Genomic DNA, 17,723 nt, shown 5'->3' with positions numbered 1-17,723 from the left:
TACTAAATACTAAACAAATGGAGGACGTGTGTTTTTATTGATGTTGTTAGAAAATGAACAAATAAACAAGTATGAAATGTAATAACCTTATTACAACATGTAAAGTATGTGGATACAAATTCGGACATTTTATACTATTTATGAGTTACTAAGCAGGCTTGTGGTCAATTCAGGAAGTACACAGACATTCCAATTCTCTTCAATGCATTTTAAAAAAGGGGAACATTCCTAATTTCGTTTACTCTATGAATTGACTGGACCCCAAACCCTGGTTATTAAGAGATATTTGATAAAATAATAAAAGTTTGATTGAAGTGCCTCATGTGGGAAAATGTACAAGGTTCAATTTAAAAATGTGGTTGTGCTTGAGCAGTTTCTTCCCTCTTGTTATGGCATTCAGACAGATCTTATGGAGCTGTTTATAACCTGTCTGAAATGTCCAGTTGATCAACTACTTGTCATGTTATCTAGATAGCTGGTTAGCCTAACTTACCCATCTGAAACCTTGTCATCTAGATCACATGACCAGAGGCCTCAACCCCAGTGCCCCCCCCCCCCGCCCATTAATTTTGTTGAGTCACTCAGGTATCATATGAACACAAGGCATGTCAAAATGTGTAGAATGGCAGGAAATTAGCTTTTAAAACAGAAGAAAAGTCTCCATTAACAAGACCAGTTGGGGGGGGGGGTCACATGGGTCGCTCGGTGGGGTTTTTGTTACTACGCTGATAAATTACAATATCTATCCTGACCTTTGACATTAGTGTGAGCTGATCTTCTGAAACAGGAGTAGAGTACCCCTACTCTACAGCATCTATTAGAAGGGGGACTGACAGTGACATTAGTGTGAGCTGATCTTCTGAAACAGGAGTAGAGTACCTCTACAGCATCTATTAGAAGGGGGACTGACAGTGACATTCAAAGAAATGGGGCACTTCACTTTTTACAATTATTTTATTGAATCCAATCATTTGAAGATACATCTTAAAAGTCATTGACAAGAGGTCCATTGCCTCAAAACGCAAATTAAAAATGTTATATTGTTCGGTTGCTTTAAAAAACAAACAAGTCCCTGATTTAAAACGTACAGCAGATCACTCAGATGGTAAAACTCAAAAGGTTCCGTTCTGATCGTCATCTTTGACTCCCGATCCTGTTCCTCCAACACCACCACCATGTTTTCTGTTTCACTTTCACAGCAAATAACTCAAGACATTAAATGCTTATTTAGATCAGTGCATTTGAACTCTACACAAAAGTTTAGTTTAAAAGATGTCAGAAAAGCAAATGGAAACTTGTGCAACTTTTACAAGTAGTGTCTTTCCCCACACGTGGATTTTGCCTGTCTAAAATCATAACATCTCGATCCACTTTTAAATGTACCGCAAAACACCCTAAAACATTGACTGCTTCCCAATTCTCCAAATCCACGACAAGTAGTGTGCAGAACAAGTGTACACTTCAGGAAAAGGGTAGATGATGGATAGTGGAAAATGAGGACATAGCCAATGGTTGTAGTTCTACTTGGACTTAGCGAAGCCCACCCTGTTGTTGTCACGGTCGAACACAGTGTAGTATTGGCCAATGAATACATCTCCCAGGATCCACAGCGGCCCGGCGGGGGGCGGGATGTCCAGGCCCATGAAGCCACTCAGGCAGATGGTCTTACCAGCCTGGCTCTCCTGGAGTGGGGGAAGGAATACAGAGACGCACACAGTCAGACCCAGAGCAGAAGGGGGAAGGAATACAGAGACGCACACAGTCAGACGCAGAGCAGAAGGGGGAAGGAATACAGAGACGCACACAGTCCCAGATCGTGTCCAGTAAGCACCAAACCGTTTGAAACAGAGGGGTACTAACTTGTTCATTGCTGAAATGCTCATTTTTATTTTCTGTTGCACAATGTTTTGCTACGGTGTGCACTAATGAACAAGAGCCCGATATGTAAATGACCCAAACGACAGAAATACTAACATCGCAGCCAACAGAGGGACAGTTTGTAAGGAAAGTTCAATAGGCCATTATTACGCAGTAATAATTGTTGAAATAACAACTACATTTCTGAGACCAACATTCAAATCAATGTACGTTGTCTCCCAAGGTTCTGAGAATGGCTTAGTGACCTAAACAATGCCCTGTTTGTGTGGTATAATGACTGACTGAGCGGACACTGTTCCTATGATTGTTGAATTAGACTCTACCGCCCTCTGCTGGATATCTGCCTCCCCCCCCCCTCCCCGCCTGGATATCTGCCTCCCCCCCCCTCCCGCCTGGATATCTGCCTCCCCCCCCCTCCCCGCCTGGATATCTGCCTCCCCGCCTGGATATCTGCCTCCCCCCCTGGATATCTGCCTCCCCCCTGGATATCTGCCTCCCCCCCTGGATATCTGCCTCCCCCCCTGGATATCTGCCTCCCCCCCTGGATATCTGCCTCCCCCCCTGGATATCTGCCTCCCCCCCTGGATATCTGCCTCCCCCCCTGGATATCTGCCTCCCCCCCTGGATATCTGCCTCCCCCCCTGGATATCTGCCTCCCCCCCTGGATATCTGCCTCCCCCCCTGGATATCTGCCTCCCCCCCTGGATATCTGCCTCGCCTCCCCCCCTGGATATCTGCCTCCCCCCCTGGATATCTGCCTCCCCCCCTGGATATCTGCCTCCCCCCCTGGATATCTGCCTCCCCCCCTGGATATCTGCCTCCCCCCCTGGATATCTGCCTCTACATTGTTTTGCTCAAAGTAAGATGTCCAGTAGATTCTCCAGAGAGAGACCGAGAAGAGAGAAAAAAATAAAGACAGAGACTCACCTTGAGGACGTACTGCTCTGCAGTCAGACTGTAGGACTGTCCTCCCAGGTTGAATGTGATGACAGGCATGGTGGGAATCTTATCACAGTTCACCATGTACTGAAACACAAGCGGAAACAGTCAGTGAAGGTGCTACTATATTCAGGAAATGAAGTGGAGTACAGTTCTCTAAGTAATAGGAGACAGGCCAGGTCAAGTGGGACTTCATTTAGCTGTAGTCGGGGACCACAGTGTTGAACTAGGAGGAGGAGGAACGTAGCTGTAGTCGGGGACCAGTGTTGAACTAGAGGAGGAGGAACGTAGCTGTAGTCGGGGACCACAGTGTTGAACTAGAGGAGGAGGAATAGTCGGGGAGCACAGTGTTGAACTAGAGGAGGAGGAGGAACGTAGCTGTAGTCGGGGACCACAGTGTTGAACTAGAGGAGGAGGAACAACGTAGCTGTAGTCGGGGACCACAGTGTTGAACTAGAGGAGGAGGAGGAACGTAGCTGTAGTCGGGGACCACAGTGTTGAACTAGAGGAGGAGGAGGAACGTAGCTGTAGTCGGGGACCACAGTGTTGAACTAGAGGAGGAGGAGGAACGTAGCTGTAGTCGGGGACCACAGTGTTGAACTAGAGGAGGAGGAGGAACGTAGCTGTAGTCGGGGACCACAGTGTTGAACTAGAGGAGGAGGAGGAACGTAGCTGTAGTCGGGGACCACAGTGTTGAACTAGAGGAGGAGGAGGAACGTAGCTGTAGTCGGGGACCACAGTGTTGAACTAGAGGAGGAGGAGGAACGTAGCTGTAGTCGGGGACCACAGTGTTGAACTAGAGGAGGAGGAACGTAGCTGTAGTCGGGGACCACAGTGTTGAACTAGGAGGAGGAACGTAGCTGTAGTCGGGGACCACAGTGTTGAACTAGAGGAGTGGGGTTGATCCTGTGTCTTACCTCTCCCTGGATGAGTGGTGTTGCTCCGATGGCCCTCTGCAGGGCCTTGACCTCGGCCGCAGGGCCGGTGATGAGGGACGTGCCGGTGTCCACGATGGCCTCACAGCCTCCCTTACACAGACTCAGCTGGCTCCCCACACCCATCCTGTACAAACACACAGGTTTGAATCCAGCTCTCTTGGTGGAAGGAGGTTACACAAGGTAACAATAGATCTGTCTTTTCACAGGCTTCTCTATTTAAAACACTAAACCAATAACTCATTTAGGTTTACAGATCCCTCCCGACATAGTTAAAAAGGCGTTGATTTCATTCATGCTCGCAGTCCACAAAACTGAATTTTGCGTCCATTTCACCTGCTCAAAAAGTCATTAAAAAAAAAAGTTGTAAACTGAATAATTCTGACACAGAACTGACCACAGACATACTAATATAGTGTCCACCAACAACAGATGGTTAATGTAGGAAGGAGATAGTTACTCTAACTCCACCATAACTAACACAAGCAGAGGCAGAAGTGGCAGCACATAAACAACAGGAGAAGGAAGAGCACTCACCCGTCCATGTGGATCTGCCAGTAGGCCTGGCGGCTGACATCGAGGTACTGGAAGTCTCCACTGTAGTACTTAGGGTCAGTTCCTCCCAGCAGGAGCTCCCCGCCGGGCTCAGAGTCTGGGTTCCTGACACACAAACAAGACCAAACAGTCCTTTTACTATTTTTATAATTTAACTCAGACTTGTTGAGCTAGTTTCCTGGATACAGATTAAACCTGGTACTTTGAGGCGTTTTGGTAGGCAGTCATTGTAAATAATATATTTTTCTTAACTGACTTACCTAGTTAAATAAAAATAACCAGTTATTTCAATAGACTTGGGACTTTTTAGTTACAGTATAGGCTTATCTTATACATGTCCAGGAAACCAGGCCTAAATCTCCAAAAAGGACTCCGGAGCCAAATCGGTGAGGCACTCCTCTCCGTCTCACCTGTTGAGGTAGAAGGAGAACACGTTCTGCTCTACTTTCTTCTGGCTCATGATGTTGTCGAACGGCGGAGCGACCCCGTCCACAGAGATACGGGGGTAGGCCATGCCCAGGATGCCGTCAAACTTCGCAGCGATGAAGGCTACGCCAGGCTGCTTGATGGCCTCACCGAACCCCTGGTCCTCTATGGACAGGCCTCCAATCTACCAGAGAGATGAGCAGCACAGCCATTATAAACACACCTATAGACCGTCAGGTCTCCAAACTGACACCTAAACACTCCTCTTATGGACAGGCCTCCAATCTACCAGAGAGATGAGCAGCACAGCCATTATAAACACTCCTCTATGGACAGGCCTCCAATCTACCAGAGAGATGAGCAGCACAGCCATTATAAACACTCCTCTATGGACAGGCCTCCAATCTACCAGAGAGATGAGCAGCACAGCCATTATAAACACTCCTCTATGGACAGGCCTCCAATCTACCAGAGAGATGAGCAGCACAGCCATTATAAACACTCCTCTATGGACAGGCCTCCAATCTATCAGAGAGATGAGCAGCACAGCCATTATAAACACACCTATAGACCGTCAGGTCTCCAAACTGACACCTAAACACTCCTCTATGGACAGGCCTCCAATCTACCAGAGAGATGAGCAGCACAGCCATTATAAACACTCCTCTATGGACAGGCCTCCAATCTACCAGAGAGATGAGCAGCACAGCCATTATAAACACTCCTCTATGGACAGGCCTCCAATCTACCAGAGAGATGAGCAGCACAGCCATTATAAACACTCCTCTATGGACAGGCCTCCAATCTACCAGAGAGATGAGCAGCACAGCCATTATAAACACACCTATAGACCGTCAGGTCTCCAAACTGACACCTAAACACAGAGAGATTGTATTTTTTACATCGTCAAATAAAATCTAATTTCAGGCAGAAAAGTAGAAACGCTGTTTAAAATCATTAACACAAAAATAAATAAACTGCCTTAAAAAAAAAAAAGGGAATTGCTTTGGAGAATAGTACAAGTGACAATGGATTTGATTTATACAGTACCGTTTCAGTCTATTTAAACAAGAGTGTAACCTTGGAACCTACCGTGCATGTGTCTTGGCTGAGGTACCCAGACAGACTGCCAGACCCATACTGGATGGCGAAGGCCGTTCCGTTCTTCACATACGTACTGGACTTGGCACCATTATACTTGTGGTGAAGCACTGACAGACAGAGAGAAGGGAAGTGTCACTTTTAAATCTGTCCAACATGGCCAATATCAGTAGTTATATAACCTAGAAGCAAGAACACATTGAAGCATTTTGGAGAGGACATTTTTCTCCTTTTCACCGCATTATTTTTCTCTCTACTTTGCACATTCTTCCATTGCAAAACTACCATTCCAGTGTTTTACTTGCTATATTGTATTTACTTTGCCACCATGGCCTTTTTTGCCTTTACCTCCCTTATCTCACCTCATTTGCTCACATTGTATATAGACTTGTTTATACTGTATTATTGACTGTATGTTTGTTTTACTCCATGTGTAACACTCCTGTGTGTGTGTGTGTGTGTGTGTGTGTGTGTATGTTTTGTTCATTCTTTGTGTAACTCTGTGTTGTTGTATGTGTCGAACTGCTTTGCTTTATCTTGGCCAGGTCAGAGTTGTAAATGAGAACTTGTTCTCAACTAGCCTACCTGGTTAAATAAAGGTGATCTGGCCTACCTGGTTAAATAAAGGTGATCTGGCCTACCTGGTTAAATAAAGGTGATCTGGCCTACCTGGTTAAATAAAGGTGATCTGGCCTACCTGGTTAAATAAAGGTGATCTGGCCTACCTGGTTAAATAAAGGTGATCTGGCCTACCTGGTTAAATAAAAGGTGAAATAAACAAATAAAATAATTTAACTAAATGGAGGAACGGCATTCGGCAGAAAGAACAAACAAAGAATAAAACAGAGGATTCTTAGAAACAGATTAATCCTAGAATTGGACTAATAGGCACATGCAGCTCATTAATATTCATTCTGCTTATAAAAACCAGTGTTCTAGAAGTGAGTAGGTCCTTCTAGCTCCAGTCACGTGTGTACGAGTCAACGACCCATTCCCCCAAAATGCAACCCTAGACCACTACGGACTTGTGGAGGATCTGAGAGGACTGTATCGATACATGTGGGATTGAGTCAGTGTAGTGTCGACTTACAGCAGGCGATGTCTGTGAAGGAGCAGTGGATGGAAGGGACCCACAAGTTAGAGGAGCCTGTATCAAACACCACAGTGAATGTCTGGACGGGAGTCCCCAGGCCGATCTCACCGTAGTACTGAGCCTGGAAAACACACACACACACACACACGGCTGTATGAAATAAAATCGCTGGTTTCAAGGAGTCAATCAAACGGCTCCCGGACTAGAAAGCAGGAAGAAGGATCTTCACATTAAAGTGGACTCCAAACTGGGAGGACAGAGGCCCAGTTTCAGCTGGTTCTTCATATACACCTTTTCCCTCAGAAGAACAAGCTCCTCTATGCTTTGGTCACGTTGTAGGGATACAGTGAAGGCAATCCCTTCCAACAGGTTGAGCTGGCCTGAACACATCTGGCAAGATCTACCTAAACTTGTCTGTTCATGCACGTCATGGTGATTAGTTCAGTCCATTCTACATCCAAGACTGATAGAGAAGTTGGCTCTGCCAAGTGTCAGAAACGGTTTGTCTGAAGTAAAACAGGTCAGAGTGATCTCTTCTCCTAGTCACGCTGTTGAACATACAAGTCAGCTAACCTTCTGTTCAAGAGCAAATAATAACTACAGTTTAATATTTACACAGAGTCAACTTCCCTCTTTCTAGGACTCCAATCTACCATTTTATATCTTAAATAATAACTACACAGTTTAAACGATGAGTCAACTTCCCTCTTTCTAGGACTCCAATCTACCATTTTATATCTTTGGTCAAATCAATAGGTCTCAGTGATTTATCTTCTCCTAGTCACGTTCTAACAGCCAGCGAACCTTCTGTTGCAAGCAGAGAATGAACGATTACTCAACATTGTTTTTCAATACGATGACTCAACTTCCTTTTTTTCCTAGGACTCATGGGAAATGAAACTCTTCAGTCAATTCAATCCTCTTGAGAGACTGCTTGATCACTTCATTGTGATTATATTAGTAGTCTTAGTGTGTGTGTACCAAAAAGGCTCTACTCCCTATATAGTGCACTACTTTTGACCAGAGCCTTGTTGGGGAATAGGGAGTCATTTTTGGACACAAACCTTTCTCTTATTAAAGAGCTGACTATTGAAGGGACAACGGGTTCATTCATTCACTGTGGTTGTATTGTGGTTGGTTGATATCGAAGTGGTTTGATGTGAAAGTTTCAATTACTCTGCAAGATGTTATGAAGTGTCTGAAACCATTCCATGTTGAAAACTGTATTCATTCACAGTTCCAACTTTTCAAGCTTCATAGGAAGATTTGCATTACATTTTATATGGTAGATGTGTGTGTGTGTGTGTAACCTTGTACCTACCGTTGGATTAATCTACATACCGCAACTCACTTTCTGTGAGAGTCTAGGAAACCGTGTAAACCACAACCTTTTCCTGTGTGTGCGCATCCCTCAGCTCAGTGGAAGGAACTATCAGAGTCCCGGACAAAACACTCAGAAACCCGAACGATTACTGTACCGTGTAGGAATCTTTATCCAATGCTGATATCATGAACACTCATTGGCCAGTTTATTGGTACACCCCTCCATTCACAGAAATGGTTCACTCCTACAGACAGTGAGTCAGGTGGCCGTGGCTTCCTATATAAAGCAGGCAGACAGGCATCGAGCCATTCAGTTACTGTTCCATGGAACGTTAGAAATGAGCAGAATGAGAGACCTAAGCGACTGAGCGTGGTATGAGTCAGTGCCAGCCACGCCGATTCCAGTATCTCAGAAACATCCGGCCTCCTGGGATTATTACGCACGACGGTGTCTAGGGCAGGGCTAGCCAACCCGGTTCTTGGAGTGCCACAGGTACTGCAACAAGGCACCACACCTGGTCTTCCAGGTCTGTTAAATCAAAAACAGGAAGTGCCCGCGGCATTCCAGGACCAGGGTTTGCCTCGCCTGGGTCTAAGGTTTCCAGAGAATGGTGCGACAAACAAACAAACATCCAGTCAGCAGCAGTCCTGTGGGGATGAAATCAGCTCGTTGATGAGAGGTCAAAGGAGAATGACAAATCGTGCCAGTTAACAGGCGTGCCACTGTAACGGATGTGAAATGGCTAGCTAGTTAGCGGTAGTGCGCGCTAATAGTATTTCAATCGGTGACGTCACTCGCTCTGAGAGCTTGAAGTAGTAGTTCCCCTTGCTCTGCAAGGGCCACGGCTTTTGTGGAGCGATGGGTAACGATGCTTCGTGGGTGTCAGTTGTTGATGTGTGCAGAGGGGTCCCTGGTTCGAGCCTGAGTAGGGGCGAGGGGACGAACTAAAGTCAAACTGTTACACCACAAACAGAAAAAGAACGGCGCAGCACAACAGTGGTGTGCAGAACGGCATCTCGGGACGCAGGACGACACAGGATTCCACTCCCATCAGCAGACGACCACACCGGATTGCACTCCCATCATCAGCAGACGACCACACCGGATTCCACTCCCATCAGCAGACGACCACACCGGATTGCACTCCCATCAGCAGACGGCCACACCGGATTCCACTCCCATCAGCAGACGGCCACACCGGATTCCACTCCCATCAGCAGACGGCCACACCGGATTCCACTCCCATCAGCAGACGGCAACACCGGATTCCACTCCCATCAGCAGACGGCCACACCGGATTCCACTCCCATCAGCAGACGGCCACACCGGATTCCACTCCCATCAGCAGACGGCCACAACGGATTCCACTCCCATCAGCAGACGACCACACCGGATTCCACTCCCATCAGCAGACGACCACACCGGATTCCACTCCCATCAGCAGACGGCCACACCGGATTCCACTCCCATCAGCAGACGGCCACACCGGATTCCACTCCCATCAGCAGACGGCCACACCGGATTCCACTCCCATCAGATAAAAGCAAGAAGCAGCTCCAGAGGGGAAGCGCATTAACCAACACTGGACAATTGAGAGGAAAAGCAGCCCTTGATGGCAGAGTCAGGATTTGGCGTAAGCAGCAGTCCATAGCCCCGTCGCCTGGTATCAACAGTACAGGCTGGTGGCGTTGGTATAATGTCTGGCCCCGTCGCCTGGTATCAACAGTACAGGCTGGTGGCGTAAGCAGCAGTCCATGGCCCCGTCGCCTGGTGTCAACAGTACAGGCTAGTGGCGTTGGTATAATGTCTGGCCCCGTCGCCTGGTATCAACAGTACAGGCTGGTGGCGTAAGCAGCAGTCCATGGCCCCGTCGCCTGGTATCAACAGTACAGGCTGGTGGCGTAAGCAGCAGTCCATGGCCCCGTCGCCTGGTGTCAACAGTACAGGCTGGTGGCGTAAGCAGCAGTCCATGGCCCCGTCGCCTGGTATCAACAGTACAGGCTGGTGTCGTAAGCAGCAGTCCATGGCCCCGTCGCCTGGTATCAACAGTACAGGCTGGTGGCGTAAGCAGCAGTCCATGGCCCCGTCGCCTGGTGTCAACAGTACAGGCTGGTGGCGTAAGCAGCAGTCCATGGCCCCGTCGCCTGGTATCAACAGTACAGGCTGGTGGCGTAAGCAGCAGTCCATGGCCCCGTCGCCTGGTGTCAACAGTACAGGCTGGTGGCGTAAGCAGCAGTCCATGGCCCCGTCACCTGGTATCAACAGTACAGGCTGGTGGCGTTGGTATAATGGTCTGGCCCCGTCGCCTGGTGTCAACAGTACAGGCTGGTGGCGTAAGCATCAGTCCATGGCCCCGTCGCCTGGTATCAACAGTACAGGCTGGTGGCGTAAGCAGCAGTCCATGGCCCTGTCGCCTGGTATCAACAGTACAGGCTGGTGGGGTGGGTATAATGGTCTGGCCCCGTCGCCTGGTATCAACAGTACAGGCTGGTGGCGTAAGCATCAGTCCATGGCCCCGTCGCCTGGTGTCAACAGTACAGGCTGGTGGCGTTGGTATAATGGTCTGGCCTGGTGTCAACAGTACAGGCTGGTGGCGTTGGTATAATGGTCTGGCCCCGTCGCCTGGTATCAACAGTACAGGCTGGTGGCGTTGGTATAATGGTCTGGCCTGGTGTCAACAGTACAGGCTGGTGGCGTTGGTATAATGGTCTGGCCTGGTGTCAACAGTACAGGCTGGTGGCGTTGGCCTGGTGTCAACAGTACAGGCTGGTGGCGTTGGTATAATGGTCTGGCCTGGTGTCAACAGTATAGGCTGGTGGCATTGGTATAATGGTCTGGCCCCGTCGCCTGGTGTCAACAGTACAGGCTGGTGGCGTTGGTATAATGGTCTGGCCCCGTCGCCTGGTATCAACAGTACAGGCTGGTGGCGTTGGTATAATGGTCTGGCCCCGTCTCGCCTGGTGTCAACAGTACAGGCTGGTGGCGTTGGTATAATGGCCCCGTCGCCTGGTGTCAACAGTACAGGCTGGTGGTGTTGGTATAATGGTCTGGCCCCGTCTCGCCTGGTGTCAACAGTACAGGCTGGTGGCGTTGGTATAATGGTCTGGCCCCGTCGCCTGGTGTCAACAGTACAGGCTGGTGGCGTTGGTATAATGGTCTGGCCCCGTCGCCTGGTGTCAACAGTACAGGCTGGTGGCGTTGGTATAATGGTCTGGCCTGGTGTCAACAGTACAGGCTGGTGGCGTTGGTATAATGGTCTGGCCTGGTGTCAACAGTATAGGCTGGTGGCGTTGGTATAATGGTCTGGCCCCGTCGCCTGGTGTCAACAGTACAGGCTGGTGGCGTAAGCAGCAGTCCATGGCCCCGTCGCCTGGTATCAACAGTACAGGCTGGTGGCGTTGGTATAATGGTCTGGCACCGTCGCCTGGTATCAACAGTACAGGCTGGTGGCGTTGGTATAATGGTCTGGCCCCGTCTCGCCTGGTGTCAACAGTACAGGCTGGTGGCGTTGGTATAATGGCCCCGTCGCCTGGTATCAACAGTACAGGCTGGTGGCATTGGTATAATGGTCTGGCCCCGTCGCCTGGTGTCAACAGTACAGGCTGGTGGCGTTGGTATAATGGTCTGGCCCCGTCTCGCCTGGTGTCAACAGTACAGGCTGGTGGCGTTGGTATAATGGTCTGGCCCCGTCGCCTGGTGTCAACAGTACAGGCTGGTGGCGTTGGTATAATGGTCTAGACCCGTCGCCTGGTGTCAACAGTACAGGCTGGTGGCGTTGGTATAATGGTCTGGCCCCGTCGCCTGGTGTCAACAGTACAGGCTGGTGGCGTTGGTATAATGGTCTAGACCCGTCGCCTGGTGTCAACAGTACAGGCTGGTGGCGTTGGTATAATGGTCTGGCCCCGTCTCGCCTGGTGTCAACAGTACAGGCTGGTGGCGTTGGTATAATGGTCTGGCCCCGTCTCGCCTGGTGTCAACAGTACAGGCTGGTGGCGTTGGTATAATGGTCTGGCCCCGTCGCCTGGTGTCAACAGTACAGGCTGGTGGCGTTGGTATAATGGTCTGGCCCCGTCTCGCCTGGTGTCAACAGTACAGGCTGGTGGCGTTGGTATAATGGCCCCGTCGCCTGGTGTCAACAGTACAGGCTGGTGGCATTGGTATAATGGTCTGGCCCCGTCGCCTGGTGTCAACAGTACAGGCTGGTGGCGTTGGTATAATGGTCTGGCCCAGTCTCGCCTGGTGTCAACAGTACAGGCTGGTGGCGTTGGTATAATGGTCTGGCCCCGTCGCCTGGTGTCAACAGTACAGGCTGGTGGCGTTGGTATAATGGTCTGGCCCCGTCGCCTGGTGTCAACAGTACAGGCTGGTGGCGTTGGTATAATGGTCTAGACCCGTCGCCTGGTGTCAACAGTACAGGCTGGTGGCGTTGGTATAATGGTCTGGCCCCGTCGCCTGGTGTCAACAGTACAGGCTGGTGGCGTTGGTATAATGGTCTGGCCCCGTCTCGCCTGGTGTCAACAGTACAGGCTGGTGGCGTTGGTATAATGGTCTGGCCCCGTCTCGCCTGGTGTCAACAGTACAGGCTGGTGGCGTTGGTATAATGGTCTGGCCTGGTGTCAACAGTACAGGCTGGTGGCGTTGGTATAATGGTCTGGCCCCGTCGCCTGGTGTCAACAGTACAGGCTGGTGGCGTTGGTATAATGGTCTGGCCTGGTGTCAACAGTACAGGCTGGTGGCGTTGGTATAATGGTCTGGCCCCGTCTCGCCTGGTGTCAACAGTACAGGCTGGTGGCGTAATGTGGTGGGGAATGTTTTCATGGCACACGTTAGGTCCCTTGATACCAATTGAGCTACATGCTATGCCCCAAAGAATTTGAGTTGTTCTGGATGCAAGGTGTGTGTGTGGGGGGCGGGGGGGGGGGGGGGTCTGACCCAGTACTAGATGGTGACCTAAAAAAAACTAGAGTACAAGGCCTTATTTTTTTCTGGTGTTCAGATTCATCTACATAAACACAAAGCCTAGTGGATTTGCCGAGGATAAACCGTACATTATGTCTACAAATTGTCAGCTGAACAGGCTCAGGGAGCTTAGAAGATCAGTCCTTCCTTGTTCTCAGTCAGTCATATGACCGACTATTCCTAGTTCCTGTTCGGTCACACAGAGAAAAGACCCAACACTGATGGGAAGCTGAGTTACTCGTCATATGACCAACTATTCCTAGTTCCTGTTCGGTCACACAGAGAAAAGACCCAACACTGATGGGAAGCGGAGTTACTCGTCATATGACCAACTATTCCTAGTTCCTGTTCGGTCACACAGAGAAAAGACCCAACACTGATGGGAAGCGGAGTTACTCGTCATATGACAAACGTTCTTGTTCCGTCACACATAAACTAACAAATATGATTACCCAACTTTAAAATGGGACATGTGAAATCAGAAGGGATCGTCCATCTTCCCTTCAGGACAGAGAGGGGGATTGGGCTTTGCCTTGAAAACGCTACTAATCCAGCTAGCTAGGAGGACTAGAAGGAAAGGTCGGACTGGCGACAACAGATTCTTTGTTGGATTTTTTCCTGGCCTGCCTGCCTGCTTGGCTTTTAGCTTGTGCTACAGTGCATTAGGGAAGTCAAGGGTGACCACTCCATTGGCACAGGTCACCTACGTCCCAAATGGCACCCTACTTTCTATTAAAGTGCACTACTTTTGACCAGGGCCCATAGCACAGCTCTGATCAAATGTAGTGCACTACGTAGGGAATAGGGTACCATCTGGGACGCAGCCCAAGGGTAACTACTCCACTCCCAGGTCTCTGGTTAGTAGCGACTAGAGGATCTTCTTACATCCATAAAGTTCTTCAGGGTTTCTGGAGTGGGTCCATTACTGGAGGAGGGGAAGCCCAGGTTGTTGTACTTAGTGTGTTCCTGCCCGGCCAACAGCTCTTCTGCTGCCCTGCCCGAGTCAGTCAGTGTGCGCCTGATGGAACGGAACTTCCTCAACGGAATTCTGTGGGAGAGAGAGAAGAAGGAGAGGACGGGGAAGAGAGAGATACAGGGGGAGGGAAAGAGAGGGAGACATAGCAAGAGAGAATTTATTACAGAACTCCTTTGAAATGGTTAGCCAGCCCTGAACAGTTGGTAGGTCAAGCAGAATCTCAGCATGTCTAATGGTCAGCCCTTTCTAGTATCTACTCAACCTAGTTCCTGCTGGGAAAGAACTTCTGAATAGTTACAGGTCTCCTAATCTCAGACAGACACAGTGAAGAACACTGGTGCCAACATCCTTTGCAAGCTAGAACAAGTGCTGCATGTGGCAACCTAGCTATGTGTAATATCTATTTTACAAGGACACTGCCGAACGGGAAACATGAACAATGTAACAGTCAATGAGGCATACACTAATCATGACTATTGTTATCAGACAGGTTAAGGCCAGTTTATTACTTGGTCTAACGACATGTCTGTAGACATTATAATGCGACAAGTGTCACTGGTATGAACGACACTTAAAAGAAAGTTATCGGCAACTGTCGCAACGTCCGTTGTCGTGGTTACCGGACAGCCACAGCAACCAGACCAAATCTTACTGTGACAAATTGATGCAGGAGTTATAAAATCCTCCGATTTAATGACATACTTTTATCCCACCATTTTCTGTAAGTTCACCACTACCTTGTAAATAATGTTGTAGGTTTAGTTTCCTGTAGTAATGAATAAAAAGGTAGCTAAAGTTAAGACGTCGGCTGTACTAAAGGTCATTAACGTTATTTGAATTAGCTAGCTAACGGTAATTAACTAGCTAGCAACGAACCAAAACATTGTTTAGAAAATAGCTTTTAGTTGCCTGGCTTGCTAGGTTTCCATTAATTCACTTTTGAACGGATGGGTTTATTTGAGTTAAAATAGAGAAAGTCTACAATTTGGAGCACCGGGCTGCTGTGCTGATTTAATGCTACAAGTTTGATGTCGGACGACAATATCATGTTCATGATCTCGCTACGACAGTTGTGTTACTACATGACACAGGTCAGACGGTCTATAAACCAGCCTTAATCTAATTTACTACTACTGCATGGACACAGGTCAGACGGTCTATAAACCAGCCTTAATCTAATTTACTACAACTGCATGGACACAGGTCAGACTGTCTATAAACCAGCCTTAATCTAATTTACTACTACTGCATGGACACAGGTCAGACGGTCTATAAACCAGCCTTAATCTAATTTACTACTACTGCATGGACACAGGTCAGACGCTCTGTAAACCAGCCTTAATCTAATTTACTACTACTGCATGGACACAGGTCAGACGGTCTATAAACCAGCCTTAATCTAATTTACTACTACTGCATGGACACAGGTCAGACGGTTTATAAACCAGCCTTAATCTAATTTACTACTACTGCATGGACACAGGTCAGACGGTCTATAAACCAGCCTTAAAATCGCGTTTGGGATATTGACCTTAGCTATTCTATTTTGACATTGTCAGAACACGTTTGCCTGGGCGAGAAACTTAACACTTGCTAATGGAAACAACAAACACCTTGCTAAAGTGCGACTTGATAAAATGTAATTAACGTCACTTTGTAGCCCAAGTTCGTCTTCACTATTCATTCAGCAAAGTAAATATTCACAAACCTAGCTAAGCCTATCTATTTTGTAATACTAGCTAGCTATTTGACTGAGGACGTAACTGGTGGCTCAACTGTTTTCTAGCTGACAAGCTAGCTCGGCTAATATAACTTGACTTTACTTACCGGACGAGTGCATCAGATGCCAAAGCAAGTGCCGCGAAAAGACACAGGTATAAAACCTTCATTTTACAGCTGCAGAATAACTTCAGCTACAACCTGATCCGCCAGCACAATGACTGGACAATTTGACTTGAGATAACAACAACAGAATTTTATCACCTGACTGAGTCGACGTCGAGTCAAAATCATGTGATGATGGGTGCGTTCCAGGAGTTAAGTTAGCTGCGCATGCGCATTGCCAATTGGTGCGTTCCAGAAACACACATTTGGCGCAGACCTGCGCTGAATAGCATAGATTTACAACGTCTGCAAAAGCGTTTACGGTCTTCAAATGTGTATTTCTTGAACACACCCAATCCGTGCTGGCATGCTGTCAGAGATGTGTGTCTCTGTCAAATTGTGGGTAACCTGTCCAGGGACTACAGTTGAAAATGGCTTAAACCAGCACTTTTACTGAAATGTTGATTAATGTGCACCAGTGGAGGCTGCTGAGGGGAGGACGACTCATAATAATGTCTGGAACTGAGCGAATGTAATTCCACTGATTCAGCTCCAGCCATTACCGCCAACCTCCTGTCATGTGCTCTGTCCCTGCAAAAATAAACTCAATAAAGTAAAGTGTAAAACCAAGACACAATGTATCATTAATGCAGACCAGAATTTGACATAAATATATTTGATATTTGACACTGTTTGCAGACAATAAAATGGTCTTGATGGCTTTGTACTGCATAGGCTGCAAGTCATGTATACTGTGGGACAAGATAGGAAATATCAGGATAGGATATATCAGGGTAGGATAGGAAATATCAGGATAGGATATATCAGGGTAGGAAAGGATATATCAGGATAGGATAGATATATCATGATAGGATATATACGGATAGGAGAGGATATATCAGGGTAGGAAAGGATAGGATATATCAGGATAGAGTAGATATATCAGGATATGATAGAATAGATATATCAGGATAGAGTAGATATATCAGAAGCACAAGCATTTCGCTACACTCGCATTAACATCTGCTAACCATGTGTATGTGACAAATAAAAATTGATTTGATTTGATATCAGGATATGATATAATAGATATATCAGGATAGGCTATATCAGGATAGAGTAGATATATCAGGATAGGATAGGATATATCAGGATAGGAACCACATTGTTGATCTGTGTTTTCCCTGGGCCTCTAATGTGAAATGGTATAAAAACTCACCCCTTACACCTGCTCAGATGAGAGCTTTTCTTTTAGTTCCTGATGTGCTGCATTGTGCTGTAGGGACCTAATTTATTTGTGAGAGCAACTACTTTGTGTTTAGGATGTGGTTGAGAGTTTTCTGAGAATATATGTTTATTCATTCCATCCTCAGCCCTGCCTATGTGAAGGCACTGTTGTGTTGTAGGAAGTGATAGGACCTCAGCCCTGCCTATGTGAAGGCACTGTTGTGTTGTAGGAAGTGATAGGACCTCAGCCCTGCCTATGTGAAGGCACTGTTGTGTTGTAGGAAGTGATAGGACCTCAGCCCTGCCTATGTGAAGGCACTGTTGTGTTGTAGGAAGTGATAGGACCTTAGCCCTGCCTATGTGAAGGCACTGTTGTGTTGTAGGAAGTGATAGGACCTCAGCCCTGCCTATGTGAAGGCACTGTTGTGTTGTAGGAAGTGATAGGACCTCAGCCCTGCCTATGTGAAGGCACTGTTGTGTTGTAGG

At 47.7% G+C, this 17,723-nt stretch overlaps 1 protein-coding gene across 2 annotated transcripts; it reads right to left on the bottom strand.

The window, feature by feature from the left end:
* Positions 1–935: 935 nt before the first annotated feature.
* Positions 936–16,199, bottom strand: LOC116371137 (cathepsin D-like). Of its 2 annotated transcripts, XM_031820048.1 has the most exons (9): positions 16,014–16,199; positions 14,096–14,258; positions 6,925–7,048; positions 5,826–5,944; positions 4,718–4,917; positions 4,290–4,412; positions 3,735–3,879; positions 2,806–2,904; positions 936–1,682 (listed from the first exon to the last, which is right to left on the bottom strand). In XM_031820048.1, the coding sequence occupies exons 1-9, from the start codon at positions 16,073–16,075 to the stop codon at positions 1,521–1,523; spliced, it is 1,197 nt and encodes a 398-aa protein (XP_031675908.1). In that variant the 5' UTR covers positions 16,076–16,199; the 3' UTR covers positions 936–1,520. The 2 variants fall into 2 exon arrangements, with proteins under 2 accessions (XP_031675908.1, XP_031675909.1); XM_031820049.1 differs by lacking the exons at positions 936–1,682; positions 2,806–2,904 and adding an exon at positions 3,528–3,647 and having other exon boundaries at positions 3,692–3,879; positions 16,014–16,192.
* Positions 16,200–17,723: the final 1,524 nt, after the last annotated feature.

This window comes from Oncorhynchus kisutch, unplaced genomic scaffold (assembly GCF_002021735.2).
Source record: "Oncorhynchus kisutch isolate 150728-3 unplaced genomic scaffold, Okis_V2 scaffold2951, whole genome shotgun sequence".
Lineage (NCBI taxonomy): Eukaryota > Metazoa > Chordata > Actinopteri > Salmoniformes > Salmonidae > Oncorhynchus > Oncorhynchus kisutch.
Note: the sequence above shows the minus strand (reverse complement) of the source record. Positions and strands in the feature narration are given on the sequence as shown.

Coding starts and splice junctions, on each gene's coding strand:
- LOC116371137 (XM_031820048.1), bottom strand. CDS start 16,075: ATGAAGGTTTTATACCTGTGTCTTTTCGCGGCACTTGCTTTGGCATCT. Junction 5,945..6,924: donor CTTCACAGACATCGCCTGCT/GTAAGTCGACAC, acceptor TCTGTCTGTCAG/TGCTTCACCACAAGTATAAT. Junction 2,905..3,734: donor CACCACTCATCCAGGGAGAG/GTAAGACACAGG, acceptor CTTGTGTTTCAG/TACATGGTGAACTGTGATAA.